This window comes from Geotrypetes seraphini, chromosome 4 (assembly GCF_902459505.1).
Source record: "Geotrypetes seraphini chromosome 4, aGeoSer1.1, whole genome shotgun sequence".
Lineage (NCBI taxonomy): Eukaryota > Metazoa > Chordata > Amphibia > Gymnophiona > Dermophiidae > Geotrypetes > Geotrypetes seraphini.
The window spans coordinates 173578662-173595641 of record NC_047087.1 but is presented as its reverse complement, the minus strand read 5'-3'; the positions used below and the strand labels follow the sequence as shown (position 1 = coordinate 173595641).

Here is a 16980-nt window from a genome sequence, read left to right as displayed (position 1 = left end):
ATATAAGAATAAAATTATTATTATTATTATTATTATCTCATGGCCTTCCCTCTGCCTTTGCAAAATCAGGAAGTTGCATGATAAGAAAGGACCCATCAGAGGGAAGGCCATGAGCAGTTCAGTGAGGATTGGCTGTCTGCAGAAGGTATGTGGTGGCGGGCAGATAGGAGGGTGGAAGGAAGACCCATGGGAGTGGTAATTGTTTTGTCTTCCCTGTGGAAACAAGGCTTTTTACTGTTCCCACAGGATGCTAAAAAGCTTTGCTCCCACATCTGTGGTATAAAAAAACATGTTTTTTGTGTTTACTGCAGGTACCCATGGGTCCCTTCCTCATATTCTCACACTCATATATAATGTGTATTTTAATATCACATTCCTATCATACCTCAAGGTATACTCAGAAAATCAGAAATCATCAAATAATCTTATTAAGCAAAGTGGGCTGCCTTTCCAGTGCTTCTAATTCTTGTGTGCATGTACAAGGCCATAATACACACACAATTGGAAGATGATTATGCATGTAAAAGATTAGAATATTGACATATATTTGCCTATATGCCAAAAATTCTGCCTAAGCGCTATGCTGTAAAGAAACTTATATTTATAGGTTGGCGTACACATAGGCAGAGTCTGAGTGGAAAAAAGGCAGAGTGTAAAGTTATGTACCTAACTTTCTAAATACAGTAAGTTATGCATTTATTTCCAGTGCTTGGGCGCCTAAGCCAGTTCTATGGATGGCATAAACACTCATGTCTAAATTATAGACATGCATTTTCCTTTACACTAGAATTATGTGAAGGAAAATAGGCACCCAACTTACTTTATAGATAGCACCTAGTTATTGTGTTGCCCCCGTATTCTCTTACTTGGTGTCTACTGTTTGGTGAACCATATTTGCTCTGGCTTTACTCTGAAACCATATGGCAACTCTGAATGTGCCTGTGTGAGAACTGATGGTCTAAGACTTCTAGGTTTATCCTTTATTTGTTAGTGATTATGTGCCTGTTCAAAAGTATTGATGTTTGCTTGTGTTTTTTTTAAACCCTTTTTTGTAGTGCAGAGAGAATCCAGGTGACACTTAACTTGGATGGAATAGTGCATGTCTTGAACCGCCTTCTTCATGACTCTGCTATAGGAATGATGACAAGGATAGCAGTGCTGAAATGGCTCTATCACTTGTACATAAAGACTCCTCGGAAGGTAAAATGCCAAGCAGCTAACAAAATGAGTATGAAGCATTTTCTTCTCCCATTATTATTTTGTTGGTAAATTGTGTACAAAATGTAGATTGTTGGTGAAATTAATTTAGTGATTATACATCTAATTCCTACTAGGTTTTTTCCCCTTATAAAACTTATTGCATAGAGGTCAAGTAGTGGAACAACTGAGTGCTTCAGGTCAGGATTAACTGTGTGGCTGCTAGCATAACAGAATGCCAGGATTAAAAGATAAATTATAAAGCACAATAATTCAATTCTTCGAGATGAAGGAAACCAACAAATAATTCACCTTAATACCTCAAATAATTCACCTTAATACCTCACCAAACATAAGTATTTAGTTCAATGTTGGACTTCAGTGGCTAACCTCAAGTAGTTCAACTATCCTTGAGGATTTAGATAGCAAATTTCTTCATTAATCCAAACTACTTAAACATTCATATTATACAGTATTAATTCCATTTATATACTTCATTTTCATAGTTTCCACTCGTAGTCACTCATCTTATTGCTGCAATGGTTTCAAACGGGAACTCCTGACATAACAGCATGTTTTGCCAAAGGCTGTCTCATGCTATGTTCCCTTACAATGCATGCATGCCACTTCATGAAAAACTCTTCTGATAAAAAAAAAAAAAGTGGCAAGCATGCATTGTAAGGGAACACTACCTTTGGCGGAACTCAGTTCCCCAGGATCACAGTCTGCTACACTAATCATTAGGATATCCATCCACTCTCTTAGGCTACTCCTCCGGTAATTGTTGTGGACTTTCATTCTAGGAACTTGTCTAAACCCAGCTATGCTAAATGCTTTGACAATATTATGTGGTACAAATCCCTTAGCTTAATTGTGTACCAAGTGAAATAATACCGTTGCTGATTGGTTTAAAAAGTGGCATCTGCCAATTTTATGGACTGTTCCCTAATCCTTGGTACTGTTTACCGTATCCGCCTACTCTTCCTGTGACCTCTGTCATATACCCTTTCAGTTATCTCTTCTCCAAGCCAAAAAGTCCCAACCTGTTTATCTTTTCTTTTAGGAGAACTGTTTCATCCCTTTTATCATTTATGTTGCCTTTCTTTTTAGTCTTTCTGTTTCTACTATACCTTTTTGAGATGGAGTGATCAGAACTGCATATAATAATTGTTTGGTTCCACTATGGATTGGTACAGCGGCATTATAACATCCTCAGTTTTATTCGCCATTCTTTTCTGAATAATTCCTAACATTCCATTTGTTCTTTTAAGCTTTGTTCTACACAAAAGTTCAAAGGAGTTAGCATGACTCCTGACTCCTACCATTTCTTCCCCCTCTGAGTCTAACAACAAAAGCGTGGGAGACGATTTCAAGTTTGTCTTCAACCCGTTAGTGTTGAGTGTAGCTCCTGCTATCTGATCCTTCATCTAATTTGAGTTCTAGTATACAAAAGTCTGCTAACCTCTGAAAATTAATTTGGGTGACATTCCGAGTCTGTTATATTACCCGAGAACCACTGACCTCTTTGCCCCTTTTTATTTGACCATAAGGAATTGGTCAATTTTTAACTTGTGTTCACATTACCTTCTAGATATAATCCAGGATGGGTCAGAACCTCTTTAGATGCTCATTACCGAGTAATTACTCTCTCCCACATATCAAATCATTATGACCGGTGTTTTACTGTCATCTTACCCAGTCAGAGAGTGAGCCACACTTGACCCAAAGTTTCAATGGTTTGTTTTCCATTGGTTGTTTGATGAATATCACAGGCCGCTAATCAAGGAACATGTCCACTAACCTAAATACTTCCTGGATTTGTACCTCATGTTCTATTTTCTCTATACAAACTTTGTAATCTATCACCATCTCATTTAAGACTTCAGAAATCTTTAATTCAATTTAAGAAATATCTTATATCTCTTTTCAGATGCCTACGTCTAATTAGACCATAAATTACTGACTGGGCATATTAGATTGGAAGAGCAATCCTTTTGTATTTTCTCCCCTTCCTTTCCTATCCGAATTGTAGTTTATCCCTATATCCCCTCAATTTCATGTAACATAGTAAATATAGTAGATGACGGCAGCTAAAGACCAGAATGGTCCATCAAGTCTGCCCAACCTGATTCAATTTAAATTTTTTTAATTTTTTCTTCTTAGCTATTTCTGGGCAAGAATCCAAAGCTCTACCCGGTACTGTGCTTGGGTTCCTACTGCCGAAATCTCCGTTAAAACCTACTCCAGCCCATCTACACCCTCCCCAGCCCATCCTCCACCAAACGGCCATATACAGACACAGACCGTGCAAGTCTGCCCAGTACTGGCCTTAGTTCAATTTTTAATATTATTTTCTGATTCTAGATCCTCTGTGTTCATCCCACGCTTCTTTGAACTCAGTCACAGTTTTACTCTCCACCACCTCTCTCAGGAGCGCAATCCAGGCATCCACCACCCTCTCCGTAAAGTAGAATTTCCTAACATTGCCTTTGAATATACCACCCCTCAACCTGAAATTATGTCCTCTAGTTTTACCATTTTCCTTTCTCTGGAAAAGATTTTGTTCTACGTTAATACCCTTCAAGTATTTGAACGTCTGAATCATATCTTCCCCTGTCTCTCCTTTCCTCTAGGGTATACATATTCAGGGCTTCCAGTCTCTCCTCATACGTCTTCTGGCGCAAGCCTCCTATCATTTTCGTCACCCTCCTCTGGACCGCTTCAAGTCTTCTTACGTCTTTCGCCAGATATGGCCTCCAAAACTGAACACAATACTCCAAGTGGTGCCTTACCAATGACCTGTACAGGGGCATTAACACCTTCTTCCTTCTACTGGCTACGCCTCTTTTTATACAGCCCAGCATCCTTCTGGCACAGCCACTGCCTTCTCACACTGTTTTTTCACCTTTAGATCTTCGGACACTATCACCCCAAGGTCCCTCTCCCCGTCCGTGCATATCAGCTTCTCTCCTCCCAGCATATATTTCTGGCCCTTCAGTTTAAGTTTGCCAAGGAAGTATTGATGACTACTCAAGTGATCCTATCTAGACTCTGGGTTCTTATGTGCACACTACTGGAAACAGTGTGAGCTAAACTTGCACAGACCATAGGTGAAGTTGTTACCTTTCCTTGAGAACAAACGCAAGCAGTGTCTCACTTCCGGTTCACCACACAATTGTTTCCCACGTATTCACCTTTATAGGAGCCCCAGGGACCCCTGAAGAAGACTTTTTGACGAAACACGGACCGTGTTGGGTCCTGTATCCCTAGCGGACTAGGTCCTTTAAGGCTTTTATGTGGATAACCTATTTTTATGTGGATGAATTTATTTTTATGTGGATGATTTTGGTGTAACTTTGGAACTTTGACTCTTTCAAATAAAGTCCATTTAGGAACATCGTCACTCCACAGAGTTTTTTTGGTTTTCTCTGGATTTTCTTCTCTGTGGATATCTTGGGGTGAATTCCTTTTGTCTTTTGCCTGTCTTAATCTATAATAGGACATTACCTCCTATCCTATAACTTTCTGATTTCCTCAGAAGCCTTTCATGAGGTACTTTATCAAATAATATCTCAAATAAAAAAAATGGTAATAAACAAAATAATCTAATCAAGATCCCCTAACAAGGAGTTCAATGGAAATGTATGCCACTATATTAATTCAAATGTTGTTGTTGTTTTTGAAGGAAAAAGATCTCAGAAATCCAAACTAAAGACTTCATTGATTTCTCTTGGTTGTAACGGGATTATATTTTCTTTCATTGATCCTAAAAAAACCTTCAGTTCTTTATAACATTAATTATTTTTATTAATGAAAATTTTAATTTAAATATTTTTCTTTTTTAAATATATTTTCTTCTTATTTAATTCATTTCAATCCTTTGACTTCTGATATGTGGCAATGTATTTCAAATTTCATTAAAAAATATATTGAGTGCCATTTGAACACTAAAAAGATTTTTTAAAATGAAGTTTACAATACATTGCCACGTGTCGGAAGTCAAAAGATTGAAATGAATTAAATAATAAGAAAAATGATTAAAATTTTCATTTAAAAAAGAATTAATGTTATAAAGAATTGAAGGTTTTTTAGGATTAATGAAAGAAAATATAATCCAGTTACAATCAAGAGACATCAATGAAATTTATGGTTTGGATTTCTGAGATCCTGTTCCTTCAATAATAATATTTGAATTAATTGATATAGTGCCACGCATTTCCATTGAATAAACTCCTTGTTGGGGTATCTTGATTGTAATTTATCAAATGCCATTTGAAAATCCAAATATACAATATCGACCAGCTCACCTTTATCCACATGTTTATTCACCGCTTTGAAGAAATGTAGTAGATTTCCCTTGATTAAATCCATGTTGGCTTTCTCTCATTAATCCATGCTTATGTACAGTATATGCTCTCTAACTTTGTTCTTTATAATACTCTCTACCATTTTGCTGGCACCAACATTAGACTCGTTGGTCTATAATTTCCTAGATCACATCTGTAACACTTTTTAAAAATCAGAATAATGTTAGCCACCTTCCAGTCTGCCGGTACCATCCTGGATTTTAAAGATAAATTACAAATTACTATCAGTCGCTTGTATCCTTTTATCTTTCATCTCTAGAACACCTGCAATTTTTTATAGTTCCTGCAGCCACCCTGTTGTGCATCAATATCCCCTCCCCCTCTTCCAAGGGAGAGGAACACTGTTTTCAAGAAGAATCCTGTGCTTAACTCTTACACCATGCACCTTTCATATCCCAGGTTTCTTAAATAGGACAAGCTTTATTATGCAGTTGACAGACTTAATTTGGCTGTCCTATATCCTACATGTTTTCTGTCTTTAAGGTGTGAACTCAATAATTTACTCTGCCAAAGTCAGTGGACCCACTTCTGCATCAAACTGAGGGTTCCTTTTACTAAGGTGCGCTAGGGTTTTAGCGCGTGCTACAATACTTGTGTTAGTATTTTTCATTTAGCGCGCGCTAAAAACGCTAGCACACCTTAGTAAAAGGAGCCCTGAGTCTTTTATAGGTTGGTTCCAGGAGTAGCGTTGTCTTCAACTGATGCAATACTGTCCACAATTTTTATTACTACTTATCATTTCTATTGCGCTGCTAGATATACATAAAGCTTACATTAAAACATTCAAGAGACAGTCCCTGCTAAGTAGAGCTTGCAATCTAATTAAAAAGACAAACAGGACAAGTAGGAGGTTAGGAAGTTTCTTAGGCATTGATACTTTACAAGTGAGAGGGGGTTAGGAGTTAAAAGCAACCTCGAAAAAGTAAGCTTTTAGCCTGGATTTGAATACTGCCAGGAACGGAGCTAGATGTACCTTTGTATATTAGTGAATAACTGCATTTCTCTTTGATATGAAATTTTAAGTTTAGATGGATAAATGAGAGCAAATCAAACATGGGAGATTTACCAGGCGTGTGCATGCAGGCACAACACCCAGCAGTCTGGGCCAAATAGTCTTGGAAGCACAGCACCTTCCTGCCATCAAAGTCCAGCTTCTTGCCTCCTTTTAGCGTCTGTAGGATCTCTTGGATATGTGCATAATTCATTAGATAAAAGCTCCCCACCCACAGTCTCCCAGTTTGTGTCTCAACAAGAACTAATTCTGTGTGCAGATTTTATATGCATAGGTCCTGCAGTACTGTTCAGTTGCAAACATTTTTGCATCCATGTTTCGAAAAGTCCTCAAAGTTCCCCATCTGTAACTGTTTAAAGAATTCCAATCAGTCTGAGATTGTTGTATCTAGACTGGTTTTCAAGGTTGTCTACTTTCTCTTCCATCATTTTCAGTTGTTCCTGCTGATGCATCCATGCTTTCTATGCACTCTGTAGGGTGTTATCCATCTTGTTCGTGCATTGCTTGATTGTGTGAAATTCAAGGCCTGTCCCTTACAGTGTATTGTGTATAAATTTCATTTTATCCAGAAGCAACTGAAAATTGTTCTCCAAGATATGTTCGACTGCCACTGTGACATTGGCTGTTATCTCTTTGGCCCATTCTGAACCAGTAGTCAGGGAAGATAGTCCTGCCAGCTCCATTTTAATCGCAGATGACATCTCTATTTTAATCCCAGTAACCAACGTGACTAACGACACTCTAAATCACATTTCCCATATCATGACTGAAATTGAACAATGGACTATCAATTTTAAACTGAAACTAAATTCAGAAAAGACAAAAATCTTCTTGGCAAGCCCAAAGAACAAAATCACCACAACAACAATACACCTAAAGGGTCACGATCACCCAATATCAAAAACCATAAAAATACTAGGAGTCACCTTAGACACCCACCTGACCTTGATCGATCACACAAACCTGGTGACAAAAAAGTGCTTCTCCACACTTTGGAAATTAAAAACCATCAAAAAATATTTTGACCCCTTATCCTTCAGATTATTGGTACAGTCATTGATACTATCCACCCTAGACTACTGCAATATCATTTACGTGGGTATACCTAAAAAAAACTGTAAGAAAATTAAGAATAGTGCAAAACACGGCTGTCCGCTTAATATTCGGACTAAAGAAAAGTGATCACATTAGTCCCTACTACAAACTTCTACACTGGTTGCCAATTGAGGCACGAATTTTATTCAAATTCTCTTGTTTTTGTTATAAACTGGTGTGGGAAATGGCCTCCAACTACTTCTCACCTCATTTCAAACTATACACTCCCACAAGGACAACCAGAAATCGCAATCTTTTTGCTTACTCAAAGATCACAGATTGCAAATACAGAACCTTTCTGGAAAGAATATTTAAGTTTCAAGCTAGCAGACAGCAAACCTGGCTAGGCGACTTCATTGATAGAGCCAGATTGACTTACGGTGCCTTTCGGAAAGTAATTAAGACTGCTCTGTTCAATAGATTTATTTCCTAGTCAAAATACTCCCTCCTTTCAAAACGATTACTCTTCATGTTGATTCTACACTCCCTCTCCAATTGTATTCTGTACTCACTGTCTGTTCAGTGTCTTCCTCTCCATTTGTATTTTGTAATTCGCTGGCCATCCAGCCCCTTCACTGTAACATGTTAATACTACATTGTAGTTCGCTGATTGTTAAGATTGTAATTCATTGGTCTTTAAGATTGTAATTCGCTGATTGTACAGCTCTCTTTATTGTGAACCGCCTAGAAGTCGTAAGATTATGGCGGTATAGAAAAATAAAGTTATCATTATTATTATTATTCTTTACCTCTGTGTGGTAGTTTTGTCAAAATTTTCACTACTGATTTATAGTCAGGCCGTAAATCCTATCTCTCTGTGCCCTTATTAAAGCCCATGCAGTTCTCGCAGGTTCCTGTGGTGATTTTACCAGGTGAGAGGGCAGACCGTGCTAGGAGCAGAGCCTTATAGCATTGTCCCTGATTCCACATTACTCTCCTCCCCAAATTCTTTTAAATACCTAGCTCTTTTAAGATGCAGCCCAGGAGCATTAGACCACAAGATAATGGCCCAGTTCTCCTAGCCAATATGAGAGCAAGTTGATAGCAAGCTGCATTGTTTATGTGCTGTTAGAGCCACTAGCCTGTAGTTCTGAGATACTGCAGGTTAGGGACTCCCATGGTAAACTAAGATACATTAAAGGCCAACTTATGCTGCACCTTAATAAGCACCCCCTAAGATTGAAATAGCAAATAGTTGGAGATTAGATGAATGGACATAAGATTATGCATCACAGTTACACCAAATCTTTAGGCTGTTTTTAACAGTCCTCTTTAAGAACAACTCAAGTTAAATCCAACTTAAAAGCTTGGCTGTAGAAAGTTTCCAAGTTTATTCTATATTTGATATACCGACCATCAGCAAGTATCTGGTTGGTTTATAATACTAAAGTTAAGGTACAATAAAAAAAAAAAAAAAAGAAAAGGGAACATTTCATAGATATAACATAAGTGATTATCAAGACATGGACGTTCAGCCTTGAGTAAGTTTGAGGTCTCTCTAGAATTTCACTGGAAAATCTCCTACCCTCTCCCCTATTTTTCTTCTTTCCCTGTAAGATAATTTCTAAGAAATAACCTATTTTAAGTGTGAATGTATCTTTTCTGTCAAAAAATAGAAGTTCTTTTCTTAATTTTTTACATATTTTAGGCCCTCTTTTACTTAACCACGGTAGAGGTTCCAGTACTTTAGCACTCCAGGCCACAGTAGAAACCTCTATTGTGGCTTAGTAAAAGAGGGAGGAGGTCAGTATTGTAAACTACTTAGTTAGAAAAGACGGTATAACAAGAATACAAAATAATTATATAATAATCACTAAATTCAATGAAACATTTTTCAAGAAGTACAGAAAAAATTTAAATTGTGTATTATTTCAAAAATTCAGATCTAATTATGAAGTCTTCCAATATGTCATATTTTTACTGTGAGTGTAATGATAATGATGTATCTGATTTCAGATGTTCCGGCATACAGACATCCTCTTCCCCATTTTATTAAAGACCCTTTCCGATGAGTCTGATGAGGTAAGTACCTCTTGAGAGACATACAAATGCTCTAAATCTTTTTTTGCCTTTGGAGAGTCTGGTGAAACCTATGGATCCTTTCTCAGAATAATTATTTAAATGCATAAAATAATTATATTGTATTACAAAGCAAACCAATTAAGTTTAAATATAGTCCTCAAAATTTAACAAAATAACAAATATGTGTTTAGTATTATCGATTGCTTGCTTTTGGAGAGAAAGGTATTTCACACAAAAATGCTGGTTTCGGTTTTTAGAGTAAAATAATTTTAGATTATGAGATTTACTGAAGTTAACAACCATTTTTGGAGTTTAGATTACATAAATTATTCTGTTGCCTGCATTCAGTTAGAGGTTAGTGAAGATAAAAATGTAATTTTCCCCCATACAAAGAGGTCTGTGGATCCTTGCTCTAAACTACTCTGCCTTACTTAATAGTCATTTTTTTAAATTCAAGTACCTAAAAGGAGTCCTTTCAGTGTTCCCTGGATTAGCTGGATGCATGCAAATTTTTTTTAAATATGAGCAACAATGTTTCTACGCTTTGGGTTTTTGCCAGATACTAGTGACCTGGATTGGCCACCATGAGAACGGGCTACTGGGCTTGATGGGCCATTGGTCTGACCCACTACAGCTATTCTTGTGTTTCCAGATTTGCAAGTATTTTTGTGAGTGATGCTCCTAGAACAGGGGTGACAGGGGTGGGCAACTCTGGTCCTCGAGGGCCGGAACCCAGTCGGGTTTTCAGGATTTCCCCAATGAATTACATTGCATTACATAAGTGACTTTTATTCCGCCATTACCTTGTGATTCAAGGTGGATTACATACGAGGTTATCTGGACATTTCCAGAAGAGTTACAGAGTTGAGCGGGTTACTTTGGGGGATTAAAATGCTTCCTGCAGAGTTAGTTTGTCTTGATGGATTTTTTGAATAGCAGGGTTTTTATTTCTTTTCTGAAAGTTTTGTAGTCTAGTGTCGTGATCAGTAGATTAGAGAGTTGGTGGCCTAGTTTCGCTGCCTGCGTGACCAGTAGGCCATCGTACATTTTTTTTGCGTTTGAATATGCCCTCGAGGACCAGAGTTGCCCACCTCTGTCCTAGAATGTATAAGCAATTGCTTACATGCTTGAAAAGTAGTGGAAATGACTGATAATAATAATAGAAAATAGGAAGCCCTAAGGAATTGGGTAAAGGGTTTGATCCCTTAGTGTTTGTATTGCCTTTAAGTTCTGCTCGACTCTGTGCAACAGTGTCGGTAAAGGAAGATAGAGCTTACCTTTAAACCCTATTCGTTGAAGAAGGGTATTGTAGGATAAAGCACTCTTGTTTAACAAAAATACCTTGTTGAACCAAGACTAGCTGAACCAGAAAGAAAGGCTTATAATCAAATAGGATCCCACTATCCTGGAGCTCTCGGCAGCCATTCTCTCAAAATTAAATTCACTTTGAAGAACCTTTAGCTTGTGGCAGTGTGACTAGTTGGTTCATGGATTAGGGGCAGAAGAGAAAATGTCTAGCCCCGAAGAAAGCATAATTCAATTTTTTGTTGAGGCAGTAATGTGACAAGGTCCAGTCTTTTTCTTAGGGAACTCTGGTCTGGGTTCCAGTCCCGGATCCTACACTACCAAATTGGTTTACAGTTAATTGCATAGGACATTGGCAGTCTTTTGCTGGGACTCTTTGTGACTGAGTGTCCTGTGGGCTTGTTCCAATGGTGTGTGACAATATGTGGGTGACAATTCCCATGTAATACCAATTTTACTCTGCTAATATTTATATGTGTAACTTCCATGGGGTGCATAGATTCAAAGTTAATGTGTTATGGACATGGTTTGAACAGTCCAACAATTTTATGTATATATTAACGAACTTGTTTACTTTTAAAATTTTTCCTGTCAGCTTTTGCATTTCCTCTCAGGTGTGCATAAGTACAATTCTTGTTTCAGCTGGGGTTTTAGAAGATTAAAGGCTCAATTGTGCTTAAGTACACTTTAAAAATGTAAGCATTTACCTTTAGGAAACTGGAGCCCTGAAGCCTTAATTGACTGCTCTTATATGTGTAATCTTCTGAAATATGGCTCTTATACATGTCAATGCCAGTACTTACATGTTTAAGTAGGGGGAAAAGCAAGTACTACAGAAAGGACAGACTGCACCTCAACAAGGAAGGAGCAAGAGTACTGGCAGGCAACATGAAGGGGGCCATCGAGAAGGCTTTAAACTAAAGGACTGGGGAAAGCCGACAGTCGATGGCCCGGGCGACAGGATGCCCCGAAGAAGAAACTACGGACAACTACTCAGACACAGGAGGGGTGTCAAACACAAAGCAAATGAGGGAGACAACACAGCAGCAGAAAAGGTTACCATGGAAGAAACAGTAGATACTGCTAAGCTTAGAAAGTCCAAGAAGGTAACACAAAGGGAACTCAAAGGTATGTATACAAATGCCAGAAGTTTGGGAAACAAAATGGGAGAGTTAGAAGCAACAGTAAAAAACGACGAACTGGAAATCATTGGCATAACAGAAACATGGTGGAATGGCGAAAACAAATGGGACACAGTACTACAGGGAAACAAACTATACAGAAGAGATAGAGTGGGGCAGAAAGGTGGTGGTATTGCCCTATATGTTCGGGAAGGAATAGAATCCGTGAGAGAGACTATGGCAGAAGAGAAAGAGAAATTGGAATCCCTCTGGATCAGGATTTCCAGACACAATGATGCTGACCTAAAGATTGCCCTTTACTACCAACTGCCAGGACAGAGGGAGGAGACAGATAGAGGAAATTAAACAAGAATGTAAGACAGGTAATGTCATAATCTTGGAGGATTTCAATTTCCCGGGAATAGACTGGGACCTGGAAACCTCTAACTATGGCAAGGAGGCAAAGTTCCTGCAAGCGCTAGGGGACTGCTTCCTGGAACAGATGGTAGGAGAGCCGACGAGAGGAAACATCACCTTGGACTTGGTCCTAAATGGCATTATGGGACCGGCAAAGGAAGTAGAAGTCACGGTCCCGCTGGGGACAAGCGATCACAACATGATCAACTTCAAACTTGATGTCAGGAAAAGGAAAGGTATCAAAACCTCAACCACGACTTTAAACTTTAAAAAGGGAAGATACAACAGCATGAGAGCCATGGTGAAAAAAACAGATCAAGAAAAAGATGGGCAAAGTTATAACGGTGGAACAGTCATGGTCCCTACTGAAAAATATTATCACGGAAGCACAAAGCCAATACATTCCGCGAATATCCAAAGTAAAGAAAACCAAAGGCAAAAGAGAGCCGGCGTGGCTTACCAAAGAGGTGAAGGAAACCATAAATGAAAAGCAGGACCCCTTTAAGACGTGGAAATGCACGAAAACATCCGAACCTTGGAACAAACATAGAGATGCTCAGAAAAAATGTCACAAGGTGGTGAGGATTGCCAAAAAGGTCTACGAGGAGAAAATAGCGCAAGAGGCCAAAAATTTCAAGCCCTTCTTTAGATACGTTAAGGGGGAAAAAACCCGCAAGGGAGGCGGTGGGACCGCTGGACAACCTGGGAGGAAAAGGGTGCGTCAAGGATGACAAACAAATTGCAGACAAACTGAATTCCTTCTTTGCGTCTGTCTTTACAAAGGAAGACACCGCAACAATACCTGACACCGTGAAAGTGTTCAAGGGAGTCGTACAGGACAGCCTCACCACAATAGAAGTGGACTTGGACCAGATTTACCACCATATCGCCAAACTTAAAAGTGATAAATCTCCTGGACTGGACGGAATTCATCTGAGAGTCCTAAAAGAACTGACATTTGAAATCAGAGAACTATTGCAAAAACTTGCCAACCTGTCAATCAAAACAGGACAGATACCGGACGACTGGAAGATAGCGAAAGTCACGCTGATATTTTAAAAAGGATCGATAGGAGTGCCAGGCAACTACAGACCTGTGAGTCTCACGTCTGTCCCTGGAAAGATGGTTGTGGCGCTGATCAAAGATAGCATAGTCCAGCACCTAGTCACACACGACCTGATGAGAGCCAGTCAACATGGGTTCAGGAAAGGGAAATCATGTTTGACGAACCTACTTCAATTTTTTGAGAAAGTGAACAGACAAATTGATAGTGGAGAACCGGTGGATATTGTATACTTGGACTTTCAGAAAGAGTGGGTGAGGTCATCATATAGAACCATTCTCCAGCCCCTGTAAAACCTTTTAGAACATCCAGTCATGCATGTGCACACCTTTCCACCACTGCTGTCACATGGGACTTCACCAGTCACCATTTTTCTTTAACAGTTGCACTTTTCTAGTGCTCCCTCCTGGCTCACATGTGCTGTTAGTTTTGAGGAGTTTTTATCTATAAATTGGATGGGGTTTTTTTCCATTGAGTAAATAGTGTTACTGTCATGCAGTGTCTTTCTTTTTTTCCTGATTTAGGTGTTTCAGTCATTTATAAATTTGCATTCTCTTAATTGGCTTGATTCTGACCATAGTAGACCTCAGGCACCTGGTTCGGTATTTTTAACTTGTTGAGGAGTTTGATTTTGCTTTGACTATTTCTCCGAACATATCCCAGAAAAATATCCCAGAGGCTTTAAGATGCTGCAGGACCATATCCATAATGGATGTTTTGTTGAAGGCAGCCTGTAGGTAAGGAGTCCCATATGTGAGATTATAATATTCTGTTTGTCCTTGGAGAAAACAATTACTTCCATTGCAAAATGAACATGAATCTTGACTAGTAGGTTATCAATCTTTACCTGCGAGTTTTGCAGAATGAATCCTCTACAGCTTTTTCAGCTCCATCTCGTGTCAGTGGGCAGTGCCCCATCTCCTCAGCTTTTCCTTGTGTAAGCGAGGTAAGAAGGTAGTATTTAATCAAGTATCAGAGTTCATAGAAAAAATGAACATCTTGCATCCAAATCAAACAGGCTTTAGACAGCATCACTCTACTGAACAGTCATTGATTGGCATGTCTACCTCCATACTTTACTTTCTGGATCATCATACATCTGTCCTTCTGATCTCTATCGATCTTCCATCAGTGTTTGACACAATTGACCACAATCTTCTTATAGATAGACTTCAGTCTATAGGCATTACAGATCAGGTTCTTCTTTGGTTTAAATCTTACTTTGAAAATCGCTCTTCAATTGTGTCCTTCAACAATGCAACTTCTGAAAGTTTCTCGGCAACATATGGTATTCCACAAGGATCCATTCTTTCACCACTTTTGTTTAATATTTTTCTTGTACCCCTCATGACCCTCTGCCAATCCATTGGCTTTACTGTATTTGCCTATGCAGATGATATTCAGCTTTTACATCCGCTTGATCCCAATAATTTTCTCGAAACAATAGCAATTAATAAGAAACTTGAACAGATTCACCAGTGGCTTGATGCTAACAGATTAGCTCTTAATGTTAATAAATCAAATGTCGTGTTCTTTCCCTGGAAAGATAGTTTTAAACTTATTTTTCCAATTTCTATTAAGGGTACCACTTTACAGTTGATAAGTAGCATTAAGATCTTAGGGGTTATCTTCGACGATAAACTAACCTATCATGATCACATTAGTAACATTGTTAAATCAACTTTCTACAGACTTCGTCAAATCCGTTCAGTTTCAAAATTTCTATGTCCAAAGTCTCTTAACGTATTAATTCACTCCTTGGTTATCTCAAAAATCGATTATTGCAATGCCCTATTCAAGGGAATAGCCCAAAATGAAATCAGACGTTTACAGATCATCCAAAATGCATCAATCAAACTTATAATGAAAGCTAAGAAATTTGATCACGTGACTCACCTTCTTAAGAAAGCGCACTGGCTCCCAGTCGCGCACCGTATAATGTATAAATTAAGTCTGCTTACTTTCAAATCGTTGCTATACAAAACTCAGGCTTTCATTTACAAATCATTGATTCCCTATACCTCAATCAGACTACTGAGGTCCAATGATCAACATTTACTAATTATTCCCTCACTTAAAATTATTAACACACGGCAGCATTTCATCTTTTCTGTTACAGCTCCTCAAACATGGAATTCCCTTCCTATTTACTTAAGGGAAGAAAACAATTTGGATAAATTTAAGAGAAAACTAAAAAGCTTTCTTTTTAAAGATGCATGTAATAATTAGAAAGCCTGACTAGGAGTTTCATTCCAATCCCATAACTTCTTTGAGGTTCATTGTTCTTTCCCTTCCTATTGTTTTTTACCATAATTGTCTTCTCTTCTATCAATCAATTTGTATTTCTTTTCCCATCTTTTCCTCATGTTTTATTATGTTTGTAAAGTTAGTCTTCAATATGTTTTGTAAGGTTTAGTTCTCTGTTTGTTTTGTTGCCCCCTTAATTTTGTAATTTTACTGATATGTTCTTCGCTTAGAATTTTGAATAAGCGATCAATCAAATTGATAATAAACTTGAACTTGAAACTTGTGTAGTTTCTTCTGCTCTTCAATTGGATTATTATTTTTTGGTTTTAATCCAAAGTTTGAGGGTTCACAGTACTTCAGAGGTTCCCAGAATTTCTGGAAGAGCTCTGCCTGGGAAAAGATACAGTCTCTGGTTCAGAGGACTGTAGCTTGTGGGGTGGGGAGCAACCCTTTTGCAGGACACCGACCTGCACTAACACTCAGGACAGCTCTGGGTGCATTCCCTTGGAAGCCTGGCTCACCCCTGTTTTATCAGATGCTTAATCGCAGGCTGAGTGGCCCTGCATTGATCCAGAGGGCTATAGCAGGTGATGGCCGCATCCCCCCTCAAAGCTGTGTCAGGAACTACTAGTGAGATCAAGGATTTGAAGATCTTAGAGCCTGTCTAAAAGACAGTCTGTGGAGGCAAGCTGCTGAATATTCTATGCTTGTCTGAGGCAGAAATCTTTGTTGTCCAGCTGCAGTATGAGCTGATGCAGGCATAGCACTAGGCAGTTCTTTGAATACAGTCTGTTACTAGCCTTGTATCATGCCAGCTTTGTGCTGGATGGCTGGCTGAGGAACATCCATGGGACACACAAGGGGGGCGGGAGCACTGGGCTTAACACACTCTGGTCCCTCCAGGGTCTTGGAGCTCGAATGTTGGGTCAAAAATCCCTCCTAGAACCCTTGGATAGCGATGTCATCATTGGCGAAAAGCAGATGTGCAGATATCTCTGAACCCATGAGGAGACAGGAAGTGTTCCTACAAAGGTCCTTAGGAGATCCAGCTCAGGGATTTGACCCTGATATTGTGAGCTTGATGTTTGAAGTGTATGTGAAATATAAAGGATCATCTGCACAACCTAGTAGTAC

The 16980-nt window shown here is 38.7% G+C and overlaps 1 protein-coding gene across 5 annotated transcripts in view; it reads left to right on the top strand.

The window, feature by feature from the left end:
- The window catches only part of VAC14 (VAC14 component of PIKFYVE complex), a 419381-nt gene that overhangs the window by 130213 nt on the left and 272188 nt on the right, over window positions 1-16980 (top strand). For 3 of the 5 annotated variants that reach the window (XM_033943353.1, XM_033943351.1, XM_033943352.1), the window contains exons 12-13: window positions 1056-1200; window positions 9628-9693. In XM_033943353.1, the coding sequence (XP_033799244.1) occupies window positions 1056-1200; window positions 9628-9693 (211 nt within the window). The remainder of the gene's footprint in view (window positions 1-1055; window positions 1201-9627; window positions 9694-16980) is intronic. The other 2 variants (XM_033943355.1, XM_033943354.1) reach the window with 1 other exon arrangement.